Source organism: Panthera pardus, unplaced genomic scaffold (genome assembly GCF_024362965.1).
Source record: "Panthera pardus isolate Hobbes unplaced genomic scaffold, ASM2436296v1 HiC_scaffold_17, whole genome shotgun sequence".
Taxonomy (NCBI): Eukaryota; Metazoa; Chordata; class Mammalia; order Carnivora; family Felidae; genus Panthera; species Panthera pardus.
The window spans coordinates 114513991-114538909 of NW_026526732.1; the positions used below are offsets into that span (position 1 = coordinate 114513991).

The 24919-nt window shown below is 38.0% G+C and overlaps 1 protein-coding gene across 8 annotated transcripts in view; it reads right to left on the reverse strand.

Annotated features, from left to right (window-relative positions):
• Positions 1–24919, reverse strand: part of CDKAL1 (CDK5 regulatory subunit associated protein 1 like 1) — a 706407-nt gene that overhangs the window by 201744 nt on the left and 479744 nt on the right. For all 8 annotated transcript variants that reach the window (XM_019425254.2, XM_019425255.2, XM_019425256.2 and 5 more), the window contains one exon: positions 11247–11427. In XM_019425254.2, coding sequence (XP_019280799.2) covers positions 11247–11427 — 181 coding nt within the window. The remainder of the gene's footprint in view (positions 1–11246; positions 11428–24919) is intronic.

The following is a 24919-nucleotide window of genomic DNA, read 5'->3' on the forward strand; positions in this document are numbered from 1 at the left end:
CTCAACTGAACTAAACCACCCAGGCGTCCCAGGAGTTGTTTTTTTGTTTGTTTGTTTGTTTAATGATTTTCTATAAGCTGACTACAAAAGCACAAAAAACTGTTACCATCGAACTCAAGGCTCTCAAATCATATCTGACTCTTCGTTGTCCTAAAGTTGACTTACTTTACAAAACCTGAAATACCAAGACAAACCATGGTTCCAAAACATACTCATCACTGATTTTTTTCTTACAACGGCTCGTCATTAACAGAAGGGACATATGAAAGGACTTTAGATATCAACAGAAACGTGTGTCTTTCTTGTCTTATCTTCACCATCTTGACCAAAACACAACATGGCTCCATCCTGGAGTTACGGTCTACACGTGTCTAGTACATGTCTCGTCCTGTGGGTCTCACCACACAAAACTGATATGCATGATGATGAAATTCAGCTCATCAACGTCAATCAGGACTAAAGGAAAAGTCAGGCAGTGCTCTGTGGCAGGCAAGAGGTCAGATTCAGAGGGCAGAAAGTTAAGGGGAGCAGCAAGGGTACACAGAGAGAAGGTTGCGGTTTTCCGAAAGAATGAATGAGTCAGGCTGAGAGGAATCGGGAGCATGATTATTCTTCAAAAGTCACTTATGGCAGAGAACACTGATAAAGATCTCACCAGTGATACCTCTCTCCCGAGGTGTTTGTTTCACTGGGTCCCTTGGACAGCTTCCTGGATGGCGAGTTCCTGCGTAAGTCCGCTGTATCATTCCATATCCATGTATCTTTCTTATACCCCCAAGAAGAGTTTCTTCTGAGAAACAGCACTTACTTTCTTTCATGAGATCCTGACACAACATTTTGCTTTCATTCACTCCAAATTAATCACATTTGGTAAATTCTCTAACACTTCAATTTCAAGATGGTAAACAACCAAAGGGCCTCCTAGTGTTGGCAAGGCCACGGTATTAGTGGCGGTGGCAGATTTCCCTCCACACAACTGAGGCTAAACAATTCTTGTCATTTTCACATTCTTCAAAGCTCCAAACGTTATCACCGGTTTCCTTTACTCTTTTAGTGTGAAAGTGGGATAAGAGGAAAAGTACTCAGTTTTAAAAGGATTTAAAAAAGAATGATCCAATCAGAGCTCCAGTTTCTTCAAATGCTCCCAAATCCAGAGTTTTCCACAGTTCACAACGCACACACACACACACACACACATACACACACACACACACACACACGGGCGATAAGCTTATCTTATGGCACTTAGAACAAAAACACAGAAGATGATAAAGAGGCTACACGGGAAAAGCCAGTCCTGTAACTGCCACGTAGACACAGTTTGGGAGGAGATAAAATCATGTTGGGGGGAGGGATGGGAAACAGACAAGGGTAGGGGTCTGGCGGGGTCTGGCATTTCTCCTTCTGAGTACAAGAGGCCTAGGCCTGGTCTAGGGAGCAATCTCATGACCATTAAGAAACAGAACACCAACAGCACCAACAGGAACAAAGGCAGAAACGAGATGTAATGCCCTAAATTCGCGGCATGTTCAAGGGTCCTTGGAAAATGTTCTGGCCTACCAATATTTGTCCGTGAGCCTGGAATCAATCAAAGGCCAACTAAGTGACCTTCTGTACAGCAAATGAATATTCTCCACTGGACACAGAATAACTATGCTGACATGTAGCTAAGTCTAATGCCTGCAGTTATTAGGTCCGAAAGAAAAATACTGATTGAAGGTCTCAGGAATAAGTCCCTGAGATTTCTTAAACTCACCTATTAGTCTCTAAACCTGCCTTGTACAGTTTCCTAACTGGGCTTCCTGGCACGGCACACAGAATGAGCTTTCAAAAACAAACACGTGATAACTGCTATTCAGGGGCTCCCTAGTGCCCACAGGACAGTCCGAGGCCACCCAACACGGCTGACAAGGCCTTGTTTGTCCAGGGCTTGCCTGTGGCTCCTGGCTCATTCATGGAGCTCATACACTTGCAGACCCCACCAAACCCAACCAAAGACTGCAACGTGCCTTGCTGTCCTAAATATCATGCATTTTGAGCACGTTAGGCTCATTAAATGTCCCAAGTTTTCTGTATTCCCAGGTCTCTCCACGTGCTGATCCCTCCAGGGAGCCTGACGCAGAGGAAATGAACATGGTGCATGCTGGGATCTCCAGCAGCCGGGTGTTGTGGGCGCATGAAGAATACTGGAAGGAAGTGCATGACCTCAGGGTAGAGAGAGAAAGGCAGGACCTTCTCTCTCCGTGTGAGCTTGGGCAAGTTAACTCATCACTCTGAGCTTCAGTTTCCTCATGTGTAAAATGACCGTAATAACTTGTGAGAATGAAATTAGATAATACACGCGAAGGGCTCAGAACAATGTCAGACATACACTGATGGCTAAATGGATGTTAATTCTTACTGTTATTTTGTTAGGACATTATTATGATTAGGCCTATAGATTACTGTGCCGGGTGGGTAGCATCAGGGTAAGTTTTCACAGACCTAGGAGCAAACAGCTGTCATCTAGCCGCACAGCACACTCTGGGTAGCTTAAAGGCTGAAAGCAATCAATTTCCCTGTCTCAAAGAGCTAGACGATGCCCTCAGTTCAAACAACCCCATTGTTGGCATATTCATTCCCCATTGTGACAGTAACAAGTTATCAAACTTAGTGGCTTAACGCAACACAAATTTATGATCTTACAGTTCTGGAAGTGACACGTCTCAGGGGTCTTATGGGCTAAAACCAAGATGTTAGCAGAGCTGTGTTCCTTCTGGAAGATCTAAGGGAGGATCTGTTCCTTGTCTTCTTCAGCTTCTAGAGACCGCCTGCGTTCCTAACTCATGGTCCCCTTCTTGATTTTCAAAGCACATTGCTCTGATCCTCTGCGCGTGTCCTCCGCTCTCCTCCCTCTAACTTTAACCCTCACGCCTCCCTCTCACAAGAACCCTTGTGAAGACAGAGCCCACCCACACCACCTGCAACAATGTGCCAGTTCAAGCGCATTAACTTAATCACATGCGCGAGGGCCTTTCTACTACATACAGTAACACATCCACGGGTTTGGGGATCAGGATGTGGTATCTTCGGGGGCCTATTATTCTCTCTAGCATAGCTGGTCCCACTGCTGCCATTTGGAGCCCCCATAAATAACTGATTTAATTATTGTGTTTTAGTAGTCCTCGTCAGTCAATTAACTGAGCATACAGACAGAAAGTTTTCAGATTCGTAACAAAGTAAAAGATGGAAGGATTGGGAAATGCAGATTACATACCAATGATCTACAAAAAGAAAGCACCTAGATTTTTAAAATATAGTTTTAAAATATAGTTTAAAATATAGTTTATGGTTTTATAACCGTATGAGAGAGAATCAAAGATTACGAAGAACTTCAAGGGGTCTTAGAGATCATTTAGTTCAATTTTCTATTTGTGAAATGAATGCCATCTGTATAAAAGCTCACACAAGGTAGAAGGTTTCCCAGCTTCCTCTCTGGGTATAGATCACCTATATAGTAACCTGCTGTTACTACAGTCTTCATGATGCACCGTTAAGTGATCTGAAATCCATAGAACAAAACTAGGGTTAGGCTAAAAACTCTATCCAAAATGGAAGTCAAAAAAGAAATGATATCCAGAAAAGTAGAATTTAAAAGATTAACTGTATGTGGTGGGATCAAATACAATTAATTGCAGAAGAATCTGAAGAGTCCTTGTAAAAGCAAAAAAAAATAATGAAAGAAGTAAAAAGGAAAAGGGCCTTGAGAAAAGGAGAGTCTCCCCATGCGTGTTTAGGAATCAGTTTAGAATAAAGAGTACTAGACAATCTAGAGTACAAAGACTCCTAAAAATATTTTTACCTTTCCCCCAAAGAAAAACCTTAATTTGAAAATAGGAGACTGTGGGGGCACCTGGGTGGCTCAGTCGGTTAAGCGTCCAACTTTGGCTCAGGTCATGATCTCGTAGTTCGTTAGAGTCCCGCGTCGGGCTCTGTGCTGACAGCTCAGAGACTGAAGCCTGCTTCAGATTCTGTGTCTCCCTCTCTTTGTCCCTTCCCCGCTCGTGCACTCTCTCCCTCTCACTTTCCCTCTTTCTCAAAAATAAATTAACATTAAAAAAAAAAGAAAGAAAATACGAGACTCTGTAAGTAATGTAATCATGTTATGAAGTAAGGTCTAAGTGCCAGGAAGTAAAAGTGTCTTTCCATGAAGACAACTTGATGCACTCCAACAAAAAATTGTAGAAATATTTAGAAAAAGTGACAAAGCTATATTCTATATTTCTGTTTTGCTTTTTAAAATAAAGTATGTTCTGGGGGCACCTGGGTGGCTCAGTCGGTTAAGCAGCCACCTTCGGCTCAGGTCATGATCTCACGGTTCATGCGTTCCAGCCCCACGTCGGGTTCTGTGCTGACAGCTCAGAGCCTGGAGCCCACTTGAGATTCTGTGTCTCCCTCTTTCTCTGACTCTCCCCCACTTGCACTCTGTGTTACTCTTTCTCAAACATAAACATTTAAAAATTTAAAAAAATAATAAAAGTATGTTCTGGACTCTTATGCAGCTAGAATTTGGGAGAGCCATTACATGTCACTGAATAAGCTCTGTATGTGATTGAAGAACAATTCCTCACCCAACATTTGTTCCAAGTGGCCACCCTGCCTTGGTTTGAATACCTCCAGCAAAAATTCAGTCCCTGACAGGGAAACCTATTATGAACAGTTTCAGCAAAGCTGTCTCTGTCTGTCCCAAGGTGGCCTTCTACGTCTCTCAGGCACACGTACCCACACTCCTCAGGGCTGAGTCAAGAAGAGTACCATGGCCTCGTTATCCTCAGGGTAAATATTCTAGAAACTGCAGCTAAGGGAGTTATGATTCTTTTATGCTGACATGTATCTAAAGACATGATTTTACTCTCTGGTTCCAAGAAGTGAGACAGGCAAGCAGGTGGATTTAATGTCACAATTTAATACTTCAAACCAATATGAACATTCCAACAGCCACTCTTGTCACCTCAAGATTGTTCTTCAAGTCACAGGCCTCTTAAAGATTTCATCCCAACGTCATTATTTTTTATCAAAATTTTCTTAAAAAGAAAAAAGTCTGGAATTGACAGATAAGGATCCAAAGACTTTTAAAACTTAAGTGACCTTTTCTAGGCAGACTAAGAATCTCAGTGACAATTTGAAAACACTATTAGAGTTACTTAAGATTAATGAAGACTAATGAAGGAAGACTCAATCGAAAAGAAAATAAAAACATGCAAATTTGACCTTTCGTCTAAAAGTCTAAGGTCGCTCTCATTTAGCTTAGGTGATCTTACTATTAAATCTCTTATACATTAATCATCTTGCAAAAGCTAAGAGAAAAATAAATTTTACTTTATCTTGTTCATGAAAATACACTGCCTAATTTATTTCCATTATAAATTTAAGTGAGTTATACTCTTTTTTCAGCAGGCAATAAAAGACTGGAGAACTGCCCCCCCCCCCCCACCAACCTATGCAAATACAAAACTCAATCGGGCTTTATCCACTTGGTGATTTAAATGATTAAGAAATACATATAATTTAGTTCATTATTAAGAGCTCTACTATAAAACATTAAAAACTGGCATATATTTATATTAATACCAGTATTCATTTAAAGGAGTATTCACATAAAAGTAGGTGATATGATGTATCCATGTAGAAAGGTACCACTCTGATGTTGGGATGCTGAGACTGGGGGAGGCTGTGCACGTGTGGGCAGGGAGTATATGGGAAGTCTATGTCCTTCCCTCGCAACTGTGCTGTGAACCTGAAACTGCTCTACCATGTAAAGAAAAAAAAAAGGTTCTGCTAAACCAGGACCAGGTTATTAAAATCTAAAAACGTAAGGAAGATGTTAAGGGGCTATGTTTAAAAGGTAAAAGACAGCGGAAAAGAAAAAGCACCTGAAAGCTGATTTTATGTAATGAGTTTTGCTTCTGGCTGAGGCAAACTAGCTTCTATCAGACCAGCAATCTTGCCAAGAACAATTAGAAAAAGTGAGTAAAATGTATAATATGTCCTGTTTCAACATCAAAAACTATCAAGGTAGTGAGAACCTGAGGGACCAAGATCCCCAAGAGGAGAGAAGCCCATAAGCTCCATACTTGGAGCCACTTTCCGCAGATCAATTAAATTTCTCAGATCAATCAAAATAACCAAGCTTTACCACAGAGCCTGGCAGATGCAAGTTAATTCTACCCAGAAGATGATACTTCACTGACTAGCATCTCTAGGTTCATTTTGTTTGGGTTTTTTTTTACACAAATGATGGTCACCATTTAATAAAAATGATCAGGCACATGGGAAAAACAAAAGACAAATGATCAAAATCAAGAAGAAAAAAAAGACAACAGAAAGAACCAACATTAGAACCAGATATTGGAGAATTCAGAATGAGCTTTAACATAACGGAGTTAACAAATGTTAAAAAAATACAAAGGAAAATAAGACGAATTTCACTAAAATCCATGAAGAAAAAAATCAAATTGTTCTTTTTGTTTTGAGAGAGAGCATGCGTGCACGCGTGTGCATGTGTACAAGCTGGGGAGGGGCAGAGAGAGAGAATCCCAAGCAGGCTCTGCACTGCCAGTACAGAGCCTGATGTGGGGCTCAAACCCACGAACTGTGAGATCATGACCTGAGCCGAAATCAAGAGTCAGACACTTAATGGACTAAGTCACTCAGGCGTCCCTCAAATTATTCTTTAGAAGAAAAAACAAATTAACTAAAATCAGAAATTGCATAGAAGGGTTTGAGAGCTGACTAAAAACAGATGCAGAGAGGCTTAGTGAACTAGAACAGCACTTCACGCACGCTAACGCGCACACGAATCATTTGGAGGTGCGGACTAGGATTGCCGAGGTCTGGGGTGGCGTCTGGGACTCTGCCTTTCTCCAGGCACCACACCGTGACAATGGCCCAGCGACTGCTGCAAATATCAAGAAACTAAAAAAAAAACAAAACAGGTGAGGAGAAAAAAATCTAGAAATACAAAGAGAACGAAGAAAGAAAAATATTAAAAAGGATAGCTTAGACAATGGGGAAAGTGATGAAAATGGCTAACGTATGTAAATGAAATCTCCAAAGACAGGATGAAAGAATGGAGCCCAAGAAATACCTGAAGAGAGAATGGATGACATTTTCCAAACCCGATCAAAGAGATCAGAGTGAGTGAGATCACAGTGAGATTTAGAGTGTGCACCCTGGCAGGGGAGGGGAGTGAAGGAGGTTGTGGGGCCATCTTGGAATTCTACTTACCACATTAGGCAATTCTATCAAACATCTAAGGAAGAAATAGTATAAATTCTATACAAACTCTTCCAGAAAAATGTAGATAAAGAAATACTTTCCGACTCATTATATGAGGCCAACATCACTCTCATACCAAAGTGAAGAAGAGAGCACTGAAAACTACAGGTCAAAATCCTCCATGAACAAATATGCAAAAATTCTTCACAAAATTTTAGCAAATTTACAATTATGTATCAAAAGTAATACATTATGACCAAATGAAGTTTCTCCCAGGAATGCAAGGTTGCTTTACACATTTGAAAGCATTCAGTATAGTTCACAATATTAGCAGACTTAAAACAAACTATGTAATTATTTCCATAGATGAAGATACAGTGATTAAGTTCAATTTCATTCATGATTCAAACAAGTGCGAGCGTGCACACACACAGACTCTGGGTACATTGGGAGTAGAAAGGAACTTCTGTAATCCCCAAATTATAGTCAACTTTTATACCTAATGGAGAAATTCGGAAGACTTTTCCTTTGAGTTTGGGAAGAAGAGAAAATGGCCAGTTCTACTCAACAGCAGACTATTAAGTCCCAGCCAGTGCAATAAGACGAGAAGTAAAAGTTATGAGGATTGGAAAGGAAGAAACAAAACTGCAATGATCAGCCGATGACAGAATTATATACATAGAAAACTCTGAAGAGAAAACTACAGAAAAATTATTAGGATTACTAAGTCAAGTTAGCAAAGTCGACCGGTGAAAGATAAGTATGTTATATATATATATATATTTTTTTTTTAATTTTTTTTTAACATTTATTTATTTTTGAGACAGAGAGAGACAGAGCATGAACGGGGGAGGGGCAGAGAGAGGGAGACAGAATCCAAAGCAGGCTCCAGGCTCTGAGCTATCAGCATAGAGCCTGACGAGGGGCTTGAACTCACAGACCGCGAGATCATGACCTGAGCCGAAGTCGGCCGCTTAACCGACTGAGCCACCCAGGCGCCCCAAGATAAGTATGTTAAAATCAACTATATTTTTCGATAGCAGTAACAATTAAAAAAATGAAAAACAGTCACTTTAATAGTATCAAGGGGAGGCCTCAGTCGGCTAAGTGTCCAACTTCAGCTGAGGTCATGATCACGTGGTTCGTGGGTTCAGGCCCTGCATAGGGCTGGGTGCTGACAGCTCACAGCCTGGAGCCTGCTTCAGAGTCTGTTTCTCGGTCTCTCTCTGCCCCTCCCCACCCCTCGTGCGCTGTCTCTCTCTCTCAAAAATAAACAAACATTAAAAAAAATTTTTTTTTGAAGTTTATGTAGATGAGTCAAACAAAAGTCACAGACAAGAATGCTCACACCTGTTCTCAGTTGCGATACTAACAGTGGAATGTTGAAAATACCCAATTCTCTTTTCACGTTAGGGTGGCTAAGCGAGCACGCAGTGGAACACTGTACAGAAATGAAAATAGACGAGCAAGAGCTACCTGCAAAAACAGACTAGTCTCAGCAACATAATCTTGTTTAAAATTTTTTTTTTCAACGTTTTTTATTTATTTTTGGGACAGAGAGAGACAGAGCATGAACGGGGGAGGGGCAGAGAGAGAGGGAGACACAGAATCGGAAACAGGCTCCAGGCTCCGAGCCATCAGCCCAGAGCCTGACGCGGGGCTCGAACTCACGGACCGCGAGATCGTGACCTGGCTGAAGTCGGACGCTTAACCGACTGCGCCACTCAGGCGCCCCTCACAATCTTGTTTAAAAACAAATGAAAATTGGGGGCTTGAGGGAGGTGCACATGGCAGAGTGGGCACCCGGGGACAGTTCATGCCTCACTATTTTAGGACAGATCAGAGAGACTGTAACAATTCCTGAAATAAATACCAACAATCTCAATAAGCAACAGGTTCAACTCCTGACAGAGATGTAGAGATTTTTCAGATGTGAAATTTGAGACAGCTGTATTAGCCTCCCAAACTGTATAATAATAAACAATGAAGAAAAAGATGAAAAATTATTTAACGAAGCTAAATGTGTTATAATTTACTAGAAAATTCATTTTTAAAATGATTTTTTTAATATAATCTTCTCTTTGTAAATTTTTTTTAATGTTTATTTTTGAGAGAGACAGAGCACGAACAGGGGAGGGGTAGAGAAAGAGAGAGAGGGAGAGACACAGAATCTGAGCTGTGAGCACAGAGCCTGATGTGGGGCTCGAACCCTCCAATTGTGAGATCATGACCTAAGCTGAAGTCGGACGCTTAACCAACTGAGCCACCCAGCCGCCTAGGTTTTTATGTAATCTTGACACCCAAAGTGGGGCTTGAACTCACTGCCATGAGATCAAGAGTCACAAGCTCTACCGACTGAGCTAGCCGGGCACCCTGAAGAATCCACTTCTTGTTAATGCTGAACAGTTAACTTAAAACTTCAGGCAAGACTGTGTGGCAAGTATTGATTTTACTGAAAAACAGAAACAATCAAAAGAATTCCCCGCATTTAAAAAAAAAAAAAAAAAAAAAAGCCAAACATTCAAATACTGATGAATTCTTCCCTTTACATCAAGTACAGAACAGGTCAAACCTAACGTATGGTGTTGAAACGAGAGATAGTGGTTTCTGGCGGGGAAAGGGAGAGGGTGGCGGGGAGGGCGTGACCGGAACCTCTGAGGTGCTGGCAATTTTCTGCTTCTGGATGTGCCCAGGGTGCACGGAAGTATCCACTTCAGAGAAATGTACAGCTGTACACACGTCTTCAGGCATGTTACGGCTCAGAAAACTTCTTTCTTATTAATTAAAGAGGTAAAGTTTGAAAAAAGAATGGATTAAACTATAAGGACAAGAGATGAGGGGATGGAGGGAGTAGAGAACTACAAAAAAATAAAAGGGAATATTTAGGGTGCTGACAGAAGTGTCCTACACCTGGACTGCGGTAGTAGTTAAATGAATGTATGCATGTGTCAGGATTCAAAGAACTGTAGACCAAAAAAGGTGAATTTTGTCTTATGCAAGAAAGTCTATTATAACTTAGATATAAAAATAATGGATTAATTCAACTTACTTTTACGGTTGTGAAAAGTCGATGGTGGTGAGAAATCTGCTTTCCTCTTTGATTAAGTTAGAAATAAAATTATATGGTCTATCTGGAAAATGTTTTCCTACCTTTGTATACACAGAAATTTGTGAAACAAAAAGGTAGAAAATTCTGAGGAATGATAGTCACTTCAGTTTTACTGGGGAAAATAGACTTTAAAATATATTAAAAATATATGTCTGTATATACAAATAAAAATATGTTTTTTCAACCAAATGTTCAAATAAGAACTCTGTATGTTTTATGTCTGATATTCACATATGGCATAACGGAAAAAATAACAAGTTCTGGGTTATTCCTTTTAGTATTTCATGTTAAGTTTTGAGGAAAATTAATGGGAGGGCACAATTTTGTATTAGTTATTTCAAACAAAACAGAAAATTTTCAGTTAAAAACATATGACTTCCTCTTAAAGCTTATTAACATTTTCCCATTCCAGCCAATAAATCTAGAAACTAACTTACTTTGAGAACATTAATTTCTGAGGCATTCTGGAAAACAGTTTGCCATTACTAGGTCTCAAACTTAAAAAAAAAAATTTTTTTTTAATGTTTTCTTATTTTTGAGAGAGAGAGAGAGAGACAGAGAGACAGAGAGAGTGAGCGAGCAGGGGAGAGGCAAATAGAGAGGGAGACAACAGAATCTGAAGCAGGCTCCAGGCTCTGAGCTGTCAGCACAGAACCCTACAGGGGGCTCGAACCCACAAACTGCAAGATCATGACCTGAGCCGAAGTCAGATGCTTAACCAACAGAGCCACCCAGACACCGCCCCTCCCTTCCCCACCTCCCTGTATTTTTTAACTTCAAGGTTATACCATGAGCCACTTGTGTTAAGATAGACAACGGGGCTGCATTTTTACAGCCCCTGGCTAAATCTAGCACCTTCCTTGCCAGAGAAGTCTCTTACCACTTGTGCTGGAATTTGTGCCATTTTTGCAGCAGGAGTCCCTGGTCTTGGGTAGAACTGGTTAATAAAGAGGCTTGGGAATTTGTACTCTTCAACGAGTTTCACTGTTTCTTGAAAATCTTGGTCTGTTTCTCCAGGAAAACCACAGATAATATCTGTGGCAAGAGTTATTCCAGGAACTCTAGAAAATAACAAGACAAAAATGGAAAAAAAACTCAATGCCATCCATTATTATTCTATTTCTCTGACAGTTTCTTTTCTAAATTTTTATTTTTTAAGTAGGGCCCGAACTAACACGGGGCCCGAACTAACAACCCTGAGATCAAGACCTGAGCTAAGATCAAGGGTTCGACACTTATCTGACTGTGCCACCCAGGCGACCCTCTCCGATCTTTTAAATGCCTATGTTTTGAAACTAAATTTTATTTTTAGGAAAGGGACATTTAAGCAAATAGTTTTAGAGAGTCCTAAATATTAAAAATTTATGGACAACAGGGGCCCCTGTCCTCCTCAAGAGCCATTCGTTTTTAATTCTTCTGCATGTTTCTTTGTTCTTTTTTCTGTATTTTAAAATAGATGCTGATTCTGCTATTTCTAGATTTTTGATTTTCAGGCAATACTTATTAGCTTCTCCACTGAGGCAGCCCTTTAATCTACTCTATCCCATCCCTCTCAGTAATATCACTGCACAGTTTTTAGTTAAATTAGTCGTATTTCCAGGAGCCTAACTGCAAAGGTACTGCTCACAGACAACTGGTATACACTACCATCATGTTTTCTTTTGCCACCTTGAATTTTTCCCAGAGTTAAAAACTTTAAAAAAAATTTTTTTTTTTTTGCTTCCTATTCTAGGTACCTGTGTTCATGTTTTCCACAAGCTCAGATCGATCAAAAACCAATATTATTTTCTAAACACTCAAGGTACTGTATAGAATTCACTTATTCAATTTTTCCCCCCTGGAAATGCCACTCCTACTTTCTCTGGTATGTGTTGTTTTCATAATGAAACTGTTGTCGTCCTTGAAAGTTACTCTTTGGTTTTCTTCCCCACCCCCCACCCCCCCGCCTCCTTTTACCTGATCCTATATTCATAATTCTTGATTAATTCTGCTGGAGCATTCTTTCAGAAGCTTCATCAAAAAGAATGCCAGAGAAATTCTGTTATTGTCTTAGCATAATCTGAACACATCTTAATCTACACAATTGACTGATAGTGTGGCTGTTCACAGCCCTCCAAAATGAAAAATATTAGCCACCGGAATTTTCTACTGTTTCTTTTTTTAACCTGGAAAGGTTGCTGATGAGATGTCCTGATTCACTCTGATGTAAACCTCTTTAACTTCTTTATATATGCCCTACTCTCTTTTTGAAAACTTTTAGGATATTAATTTTTCTCAATGTTTTTAAATTTCATGATAATAGACCTTAGATTAGGCATGAAAACTTTGTAAAGGGCACAATCGGGACACTCATGGTCTTTAGGTCTAGCAAATTTTCTTATATTATCACTTAATCATTTGTTTTAGAGATGCAACATCTTTTCTCTTCTTCCTAAAGGTATCAGTTAAAGGTTTTCGTAAGTTTTCCTCTGATCACTGCAATGCTCTCCATTTCCTCCAAGTTCTTGTATATTGCTCCCTCTCCTTCATGGCTGAGACTCGCCATCAAGAAAGAGTGACTCTGCCCTTTCATATTAAGAATAAATTATCAAAAGCTTCTCATCAGAGATTGACTGGATAACAAACTGCCTCTGTTTTTCATGAGCCCAAATGTTAACATCTTGAATGTCCTTTCTCTGTGGTGGAGTCTATCCCAGAGTGTGCTACAATATTCTACTGTGTGTTAACAGTATAACAATACCAAAATATCATGGACAGTATTCAAAGCTCCAATATTACTCTCAATCCATACAAAACGGGAAAAACAGCCTCAAACATTACAAACCAAAAGACACCTAACTATATCAATTTCTCTATTCCCTACATGTAGTTCTATATGAATGAATAAAACAGTTTATCCCATTTAAATATATTAGATATTTGGGGGCATAAGAGAGAACAATGGATATAACCATGAGGAAAGGGAAATACAAATGGCGTCATAAAAACATTGGCTTTCCATATCTTGTTTGGATAATACTTTAATTCGGAAGTAGAATACTTTATATTCTTGTTTGGATAATATATATCTTGTATATATATATATATATATATATATATATATAGTGTATATATATAGTATTGTATACATATATATATATATATATATATAGTGTATATATATAGTATATATCTTGTTTGGATAATACTTTAACGCGGAAGAAGAATAGCATTGATTTTTAAAAATATTTCTTTCTTGAGTTCTACTTGGTCTCATCCAGCTATTAATCTGGCTGACCCTGAACTAGTGAGGTAAGTTCCAAAGGCTAGAACTTTTCTCTGTGTTGGTAAACAGAAAAAGAGATAATATGCACAGAGAAAAATGAAACAGAGCATATTTGAAAAACAATTTTTTTGATTTTTATTGTGATATAAAAACATTCTTCTTCAGAGGTGATTATCAAAATTACATTTGAAAATCATAAAAAACATGTTTTGACAGTAAGCTGTAGATAAAAAGACCATTTTCTAGACTTACTAAAAGCACGTTGAATAGAAAAAGTATGTCAACAAGTTTAATTAGCAAATGTTTACACTTGACTTATAACTACTGAACAAAAGAAATCCACAACTAAAACTGTAAGTAATAGATCACAGCAGAAATGACAGAGAAGAGTCTATCTCCCTTAGGAAATAAATTAAAAAAAAAATCTTAGAAACTGCCTGTGAAATACTGTAGAAACCAAGACAATTGGCTATTGTCGTAGGCTGTGAATTGGAATGAATTTGGCACTCGATTATGGGGTATTCCCAAAGGAAAGTACCTTACTGATTGCCCCTCCCCCAATCCTCCTTGACCCAGGATAGCTGAGCTCAGTATTATGCAACACCTGCTTACTTTGGCATTAAGGCCCACAGTGAAGGAGAAAAGAGAACCTTTCCAGGAGTCCTCTTAAATGTTAAAAAAGGGGATGTCCAATGTGTGAATATATTTGAAAATCTACACAGAAAGCTGACTGATAACAAAGGAGAGGACAGGCCAACTATGAATTTGTAAAAGACCTATGTTAGTATATAAAAGTAAAAACAGTTTATTTGGTTTCTAAGGATGTAAGAATATAAACTGATTGCCTATAAAATGTTTCCAAAGTAAAGACTACACTTTAATGTCAGATGAGGCTCATCTATAAGTTAATTTTATACATGCAAATAATGCTTCTTAAAAATAATTTGGCTCTTCAGGTGAACCAACTTAAAAAAAAAACCCCTCATATTTATACTGTTAATTTGCCTAGTAAATAATTCTCTTCAGTTCATAAGAAAATCAAGGAAGTCTGAAGTGAACTAATTTCTAAATTAATTAAGTGGCTATGAGGCAATTTAAGGAGAGTAAAATAGAACATTAATCCAAATATTTAATATGCTAATTACCAGCGAATGCTGTTTTTGAAAAGCAATGAATTTTCAAAATACTAAAATTTTTAAAAATGATCATTTCCACATATGTATTGAAAGCTGTAAGCCTAATGAATATAATTACTAGGTATTCTATGTTTTTAAAATTTAAAAGACCTTCTATATTTATGTTTTCATAGCAGTATGAGAAAATAATTCTGAAAGAAAGATGAAAATGTTCTCTCAGCTTAATTAACAGGTACATTTTGACTCGCTATTTTTTTCTGATGTATACAAGCTTTTTACCGGCAAAATGGGTTCATTAAATAGCTTGGGAATAGAATTAATGAGAAAGATTCTAATTACACATCGGCAGTGGCAGAAGTGGTTCTCTGATCAGTTCCACAAATCTATCAATCAGGAGGGTATCAGGGGAGCATGACCTCTTTGCTGGCCAGAGGCTAGGATTTAAGAGAGTCCCAAATATTTTAAGACTTAATTATTTATCCTGAGTAAAAATAAACACAGACTTAGACACCCCATACTGTATTTGAAATACCACTTAAAATGTTGTACTTTAATCATCTCAAGACTTTCACTTGCAATTTGGTGTTCTACTGGCAAAAAATGGAAGAAGGATGAGCTTCAAATTTCATATGTGGAACAATTAAGACTAATGCACACATTCTATTTATTTCAAAAGAAAGAAATAAAAATAACCAAAAAAAGAACCAGATCTATTAAAATTATTATGCATAAACAAACATGTAACTAAAAGAAATATTTTTTAAACTGATTTATTTATCTTGACAGAGTGAGTGTGAGTGGGGGAGGCAAGCCCCACGCTATCAGCACAGAGCCTGAAGTGGGGCTTGACCTCACGAATCATTAGATCATGACCTGAGCCCCAATCAAGAGTCAGACACTTAACCGACTGAGCCACCCAGGCACCCCAAGAAACAGTTTTTAGTTCTGAATAAAAGTAAAAACACATCTAAATATATGGGATGCAGCTTCAAGAAGTACTTAGAAATTCATGACTTGAAATGTCTGTGTTACAAAGAGGTAAACACAATAGTCTAAGCCTCCACCTCAAGAAGCTAAAAAAGAGGAGCAAATCAAACCCAAAGTAGGATTAAAAAGTAAATTATTAAATAACGGTTTTAAAAAAACAATGAAATAGAAAATAGAGAAAAAAATCAATAAAAGTTAAGGTATATATTTGAAACAAAACAGTAAAATTACTGAACTATTAGCAAGACTGACAGGAAAAAAGAAAACAAATGACAGCTTCAGGTATGAAGGAGGAGAAAGCACCACAGATGCTACCAACATTAAAAAGAAAAAGACACTAAAGGTATATTATGAACAATTTTGTGCAGAGACATTAAAAACTTAAACTGAAATGAGCAAATTCTTAAAAAAAAGACATAAATCATTAAAACTGACTCAAGAAGAAACAGAAAACCAAAATAGCCTTTTATGTATTAGAAAAATTGTATTTGAAATTAAAAATCTTGCCACCAAGAGAAAACAATATGAAACAACCCAGGCCCAGAAGGCTTCACAGGTGAATCATATCAAACATTTAAGAATAAAACCAACTCTATAGAAACTACTTTAAAGACAGATGAAAAAGGAACTCATTTTATAAGTCCAGCAGCAGCCGATATAAAAACCAGAGAAAGAGATTAGAAATAAATTCTAGACCAATATATTTTATGAAAACAGAGACACTTAACAAAATATTAGCAAAATGGGCACAGAAACATATAAAAAGGATTGTTTGTCATGATCAATTTGTTTTTATTTTTTTTTAAGTTTATTTATTTTGAGAGAGGGCAGAGAGAGTCAGTGAGAGAGGAGTAGAGAGAGAGAAAGAGAATCCCAACCAGGGATTCAAAGTGGGGCTTGAACCCAAGAACTGTGAGATCACAGCCTCAACCACAACCAAGAGTTGGGTGCTCAACCGAGCCCCCCAGTCGCCCCAATCATGATCAAGTTTTAATTCCAAGAATGCAAATTTGACATACAAATTTTGATTAATGCAGTAAGCCTATTAAAAGAATAAAGGGTAAAACCCACATGGTGATCTCAGTAAATGCAGAAAACTAAGTTGACAGATCCAACACCCATTCATGATAAAAACTCTCTCAACCTGAGAAAAACATGAGAAAAACTATCTCAACCTGATAAAAAATTATCATTAAAAAAAATTTTTTTGATGTTTATTTATTTTGATAGAGAGAGAGGGAGACACAGAATCCGAAGCAGGCTCCAGGGTCTGAGCTGTCAGCACAGAGTCTGATGCAGGACTCGAACACATGAACCACGAGATCATGACCTGAGCCAAAATCGGCCGCTCAACCAACTGAGTGACCCAGGGGCCTCTACAGATATTACCAATTTTAATTTTTTAAAAAATTTTAATGTTTATTCTATTTTTGAAAGAGACAGAGCATGAGAGGGGGAGGGGCAGAGAGAGAGGGAGACACAGAATCCCAAGCGGCTCCAGGCTCTGAGCTGTCAGCACAGAGCCCGATGCGGGGCTTGAACCCATAAACCACAAGATCATGACCTGAGTAGAAGTCAGCTGCTTAACCGACTGAGCTACTCAGGTGCCCCTCATTTTTAGTGGTAAAAGACTGAATGCATTTCCGCTCAGATTAGTAAAAAGGCAAGGATTTCTGTTCTCACTTCTATAATTCAATATATTATGGAGGTTGTAGTCAGTGCAAGAAAGGTAAGAAAAAGAAAAGCATATAGGTTGAAAAAGAAAAAGTAAACTTTTTTTTGCAGATGACATGACCTTGTATGTGGCAACTCGAAGGAATCTAATGAACCTACTAGAATAAGCCAGTTTAGCAAAACTAAAGATGAATATATAAAAATCACCTGTACACTTTACATCAGTAATGAACAGTCAGAAAATGAAATCAAGGTCGGGGCACCTGGGTGGCTCAGTCGATTAAGTGTCTGACTCTTGATCTGGGCTTAGGTAACGAGATCATAGTTTGTGAGATCGAGCCCCACGTCCAGCTCTACACTGACAGTGTGGGGCCTGCTTGGGATTTTCTCTCTCTCCCTCTGTGCCTCTCTCTCACTTGTTCTCTCTCTCTCTCTCTCTCTCTCTCTCAAAAATAAATAAATAAATAAACATAAAAAGACAAAAAAAGAAACCAAGGACACAATTCCATTCACAATAGCATAAATAATACTTAAGAATAAATTTGGGAAGTCTAAGACCTACACTCTAGAAACAGAACTTAAAGAGATTTTCTTAAAATTTACTGAAATTAAAGAATATCTAAATAAATAGAAAATATATAATTTTCATGGATTGGAATATTTTACGGTTAAGATTGCATGTCTCTTCAAACTGATACACATATTCAATGCAACTGCTACCAAAATGTCAGCACATTTTTCTGAAGAAATTGAAAAGCTGATTCTAAAATTTATATGGAAATGCAAAGGACTTAGAGTAGCCAGAGAAAAAAAGGACAAAGTTGGTGGAATGGATGAACCTGACTTAAAGACTTACTATGAACCTACAGTAATCACAGCAGTGTGGTATTAGTATAAAGACACAGCAATGGAACACGGACAGCCCCAAAATACACCCATACATTTATACATTTATGGTTAATTACTTTTCAACAAATATACTTTTATGGTTAATTAATTTTCAACAAAACCGCCAAAGCAATTCAATGAGGTCAAGAGACAATGTTTTCAATAAACGATGCTAGAGCAAATGGATACCATACGCAAAGTAAACAAACAAACAAAAAGAACTTATTGGACCCTTACCTTATGGTATGCACAGAAAGGCCTTTAATACTAAATCTAAATGTAAGAACTGGAATTACTAAATTTCCCGAAGAAAATATGGGAAGAAATCTTTGTGTCCTCGATATAGTTCAGCGAAGACTTCTTAGCTAGAATGCTAACACCAAAAGCACAATAAAAGAAAAAAAAAATGGGTAAACTGGACTTACTGGAAAAACGCCATAAAGAAAACAAAAAGACAAGCCATAGACAGGAAGAAATTATTTGCAAATCATGTATGTGATGAAAATATTTGTATTCAAAATATATGAAGAACTCATATGAGTCACTAATAAAAAGACAAACAACATAACTGTACAACGGGCAAAGGATTTTAACCAACACTTCACTGAAGAAAACAGATGAATAGCTAATAAGTGCATAAAAAGCTGCCTCAACATCATTAGTCCGCAGAGTAACGCAAGTTAAAACCGTGTTAAGATCGCACACACACTCACCAGGATAAGGCTGTATTAAACAAAAAAACACTAAAAAAATAACAGACATTGATGTACATCTAGAGAAACAGAAACACTTATCCGTTGTAGGTGGGAATTCAAAACTTTGCAGTCACTTTGGAAAACAGTGTGGCAGTTTCCTAAAAAGTGAAACACTTACTGCGACTAAGAAAGTTTCTATCCTAGCAATCTACCCAAGAGACATTAAAACGTGTGTCCACACAAAGACTTTTATGTGGATTTTTACAGTGACATTCCTCATTATAGCCCCAAACTGGAAATAGTCCAAATGTCTGTCAACTGGTAAATGGATAAACAAAATGAACAATGAAAATTTACCTACAAAGAAAAGAGAACCAATTACTGATACGTGCACCACACAGACGGACCTTGAAAAACATTCTGAAGTAAAAGAAGGAAGACACAAAAGATTACTTATTGTTTAATTCCATTTATATGAAATTTCTATAAGATGCAAAATTAGACAGACAGAAAACAGATCAGTCATTGCTTGGGTCTCGGGGTGGGTGGGGGGAGCAGGGATTGACTCCAAGTAGGCATTGAGAAACTTTTTCTTGTAAGTAAAGCATTTTAAAACTGCACTGTGATGATGGCTGCACAAATTCTTAATTTACTAAGAATTTCAAACTATAACTTACATTAGGTGCAAACTGCATGGTATCTAAATTATACCCACAATAAACCTGTTAAAAGTGGGGTGGGGGGAGGGGAGGAAGCCTTTCTGAAGACAGAAAGGTAGCAGGAAACCTCCATTAGGTACTCTCTTCCAAAGAGTCCGAACAACTGAACTTTCGACAGGATGTAGCCAAAGAATTAAACATGGCCAAATAGGAGGGAAGGGCAGAGATAATAAAAGGTAAGGTCAAGGTCGAAAGGAAATTATGTTCTGAGCAGGACAGCAAGAAGGACTATGTCCCAGCTACCAACAGACAACAACAAGGTATCATTCTGTTCATCCTAAAAAAGGAAATTTAAGGAGAAACAGCATGACATTTTCAAGTAAATTTGAGAAAACTGTCAGCAGCTTTAAAATTACTTTCACACTTCTATGAAAAACAATTTTTTAAGTTTATTTATTTTGAGGTGGGGGGGGGCAGGGGAGGGGCAGAGAGAGAGGGAGACAGAGAATCCCAAGCAGGCTCAGCACCGCCAGTGCGGAGCCTGACACGGGGCTTGAACCCACAAACCAACCGTGAGATCATGACGTGAGCCAAAATCAAGAGTGGGACACTTAACAGATTTGACCGAGCCACCCAGGCCCTCCTGAACAACAAATCTTAAAGGACATGAGCTGAGAAAGAAAAAGCGCCTATACATTAGGATAAGGGTTAAAAAGCCGTAAGTCACTAAGACAAAGACAGACAGGCGTGCCTCTGGATGACCCTCATCTTCATATGGGTATCTGGGAGAAAAATCTCCCCTTGCGTATATAACTGAGAGGCTCTTTTACTAACGAGTTGCATGCTCTACAGCAAATTACTTAGCCTTAGTAGGCTTTGGTTTCCTTTTCTCTAAAACTGGGAGAGTAAGAGTACTCCTAGATAAGATTAAGGAGTTAGTACATGTACTAATTGCTATGGACAGTGCCAGCCACAGACTGCCTGTTATGTTTTAGCTATCGTTATTGTAACCCTGTCAAAGAAATGACAACAACTACCATCTATTAGATGATACTAAGTGCCAGGCAATGTGTTAGCAACTTAGGTAACTTCTAGTTTAATCTCTATGAGACACAGGGAAACTACCCTTAGGGAAATAAGACTGAGTGGTAAATTGCCCTGAGTTGCAGAATCACTACATGATACGGCAGTCTTCTCTCCACCCACGTTACTGAGGTGCTCGCTGAACTGATGTACCAGAAGCAGTGGCTGATCATGAGTTTACGTTAAAAATATTCAGTAATAATATTTGCAAAGCAATTTACTACAGCAAGTAAAACTTGCCTCTATCTGCAGAATTGGGTTTTAAAGAGGGTAATTGTGGTCTCCAAAGGTTAAATGATTTACCGAAGGTCACCAAGCTATTGCTGGAAGAATCATAATTCAAACCCAAACCTTTCCACCTGGTTGGTGCTCTTTCCACAAATGCACCTCAGTGAAGACGGAGGCATTTAAAACCTAAATGGCTATATGCTAAATTTATTCTTCATAAGGTATTTTCTTGTTTTTATCATTATCATCACTCATCAAGAAGCAGGTAGATAGAATTATTCCTATCTCCAGATGGCTGAGAGAGAGGAAGCAGCAACAGTATCGGTAGAAAGAAATGAGATTTTAAATCTAGATTTGGGTCCCTGGTTTCTAGTCACGTTTTCACAAGTGTTGTTACTGTGCTGAGCCTCAGGTCCTTCTCTTCTACAAAACGGGGATAAGAGCACATCCCTTCCTGGGCTGTTGAGAGATCAAGTGATGTGATGAATATAAAGCATTTATAACAGCAGCTGGCACACAGATGCTTAATAGATGTCAACTTGCTTCTGTGTCCCTTAAGGAATGAACGGAAGTGAGGAACAACAGCACTCTACCAAATACCTTGAACCCGGACTCCTCCACTTTCAGTACACCAATGGCCCATAATTGCTGCTCGCATTTCTTTTGTACTTTGTGCCGTAGATCGGTACTAGCAGAAAATGATCTAAGGAGTGACTGAGGAGTGTAAGAGACAAGTAGAGTTTGCATGACACGATCAGGTTGATATTCTTTATCACAGAAAAAAAAAAAAATTAGAAGACCTTAACATTTGGTGAATTGATTTATGTGTAAAGTATAAAAAAAAAAACCCAAATGCTCTAGATGTGAATAATATTCTGGCTGTGGTGCAGCTTGACAAAATTCCTAAAATATCTAATGAAGGAATTATACTACTGCATAGCTTGTTTCTGGAATTTTAATTATGTTGAAAGTGCACAAATGAAAAACTAGTTAATACTAGTTGAGAATTTAAACCTACTAAATATAAATAAATAAAAACAGCTCAGAAATTACTTAGAAAGTAAGTGGCTTCGTGAGCACTTCTGTAGATAATTTTCTCTTTGGTGAAGTCTCTTCAAATGAATAAATATCTGTCTACCTGTGCCTCCATTTGTCTGTCCACCTGTCCATCCATCCATCCATCCATCCATCCGTTTCTCTCTTTTGTGTTCACTGATTAAGTACCTAGAATCACTCTTCTGATGTTAAACTCAAGAGAGGTTGGTGGGTGTCTGCGTATGCATTTCAGATAGGCATGCTGATCATGAGTAAGAGGGAAAGAAACAAAAAGTCAAGGAAGTGCCAATGCCAATATAGCCCTTTCTTTATGCCATTCTAAAATTTCTTCTCTCAGAGTCTGTGGATTCCTGAAAATTGCATGCAGATTTTTATGTGTATATTTCAGGGAGAAGTGACTACAGTTTTCTTCTGATTCTAAAAGTCTTCTGTGACCCAAATAAGGTTAGGAGATACTTCTATGAATACTTTCGGATCAGCCAAAAAATTATGAGGGGGAAAAAAAAACAAAAGCAACTTTTGACCTAATGACACAGTGTATGTAAGAGACATTTCTTTTTTTTCCTAAGAGAAAAGGCTCATCTGACTAAAATGAGTGAAATCATCATCTCTGCAGTAGATTTAGTATAATCTGGATGCTGAGTTACATATTGCTGTTTCATTTGTTTTGTTTGAAAATGAAAAATAGTCAGTTACTGCCAATTTCATAAAGTTTAACCTAATATAAAGTCAGCGATATAAAATGGGCCCCACCCAGTCAGTTATCATATTATTTTGGAGATGATGAAAACTGGTGTTACTCTTATTAACATCTCAGCCTCACACTCATCTATTTTTAATCGTATTACTGGGGCCAGAAGTCCAAAAAAGTACATTTGATTCCTTTGGCAGTTGGCTTCCTGTTAGGTCTTGAGAAAGAAGGTGTGCCAGGAGATCAGAAGCAGGGAGAAACTTCGGTGCCTCTCAAAGTGGTCACTTCCTGCTGGTGAGGTGGCAACCCCTGGGGTCGGTGCTCCCAGGACCCAGTAACACAAACTCTGACCTTCTGCTCCCCCAGCCCTCCTGGCAGCAACTGCTTTCGGTAATTATTACCCTCTGGTTATCTCATCTCCCCACCTTTACTTTTCCAGCCTTCTAACTTCTATGTCATAAATTCCTTATACTAAATATCTTCTGATAGGTACACCTTGCATAGTTTTTCTTTCTAACTGGGCCGAGATTGAAACAATCAAACTCACCAGTGTCCTATTCTATGACCTTAATGAAGTTACATTTACACAAACCACATTGTGTCTGGGTACAGTAATAGATGGAATAAGTGGTAAAAGATAGGGCTAGTAAAGCCTCAACTCTGTTTGCACACTGAATACAAAGAATATAGATGTATTCCTATAAATGAGTATGTATGTTCTTCAAAGCAGAACACATAAAATTTGTGAATGTTAGAGAGAAGTTTACATCTAATTTGGTTGAAGAGACAGTTTTCAAATATTAGCCAAAATCTGCTGGTAATTCACATACTAATTATAAGTGATATTTAAAATCCAAGGTAGCCTTTTAAAGCCTCTTTCTGAGAAAAAAATGTAGTAGCAATTAGGTTTTTTTTTTTAATTATTACCTCTCTTCAAAATCAATAAAACTACTTAAAATTTTTTTAATGTTTATTTTTAGGGGGGGGAGGGGCAGAGAGAGAGACACACACACACACACACACACACACAGAATCTGAAGCAGGCTCCAGGCCCCCAGCTGTCAGCATAAAGCCCAAAACGGGGCTCGAACTCATGAACCGTAAGATCATGACCTGAGCCGAAGTCAGACGCTCAACCGACTGAGCCACCCAGGCATCCCAATAAAACTACGTTTAATATGCTAAATAAAAATCCAGATGGCTTATTTAGTTTAAATTTGGTACAATTTTAGTTTTTGGAATAAAAAAGGTAGTTAACAAAAAAAAGGCGCAAAAAAGGGAGGGGCGCCAAGCAGACTCAGAGGACATCAAAGAATTTAGTGTCATCCACTATGTTCCTAAACCCAGGATAAATCATGAATATACAGTTTGGCTTCAAGCAAAAAACCAAATGAATCACTACTGTTAACTAAAAATTAAGTAAATACTGTGTTAAGTATGTTTTTTATCCCATAACGTTATGCCTGCATTCCACAGCAAATATTTTGGAATAAGCACAAAGCCTTACATAAGACCAAAGATATTGCTTTAAAAAGTGTAAGTAAGCATACTGAGTAATATTGTTATAATATTTAAAAGGAACCATATTAAATCTCAAAGAGTTTTTACACATCTGTTATTAAAATCATTTTATGATATTGCTGGTTGAAGTGAAGGTATTTACTATCTACAGTACTGTTAACACAATTCTTATATGAGTTTTTCTGTTTCTATGGTAACATGAATTATAAGGTTCAATGAAGCCAGATTCAGTAATGTGTATTTTTTCTGTTATTCAAGGTGAAAAGGAAATGAAACATTTCCAACATTCATAAACTGCAGCAAATGTCTGAATTCCATTTAGAGATAAGATGATAATTACTAAAGTAATTAGAATTCTTCCTGGATGGAATTATTTTGCACACAGTGGAAATTTAGATTTGGGAATGAAAGCAGGGGCCAGAGTATATTCAGCATCAGTAATTAATTACAACCAAAACCAATATGGTCTTCTGATACCTTGGAACAGACTATACCTTCTTCTGTCTGCTTCTGACTACAATGTGAAAGAAAACTGGTTCCCCCACCCCCATCCCTTAAGTCAGAAAGATAACGTGGGTGAAATCATTTTATTCAAGAGAAAATCCAATTACAGAAATAATCAACTTTTCCTTCCTGCTTTATTTTTTTCATATTTGAAAGGGCATTCACA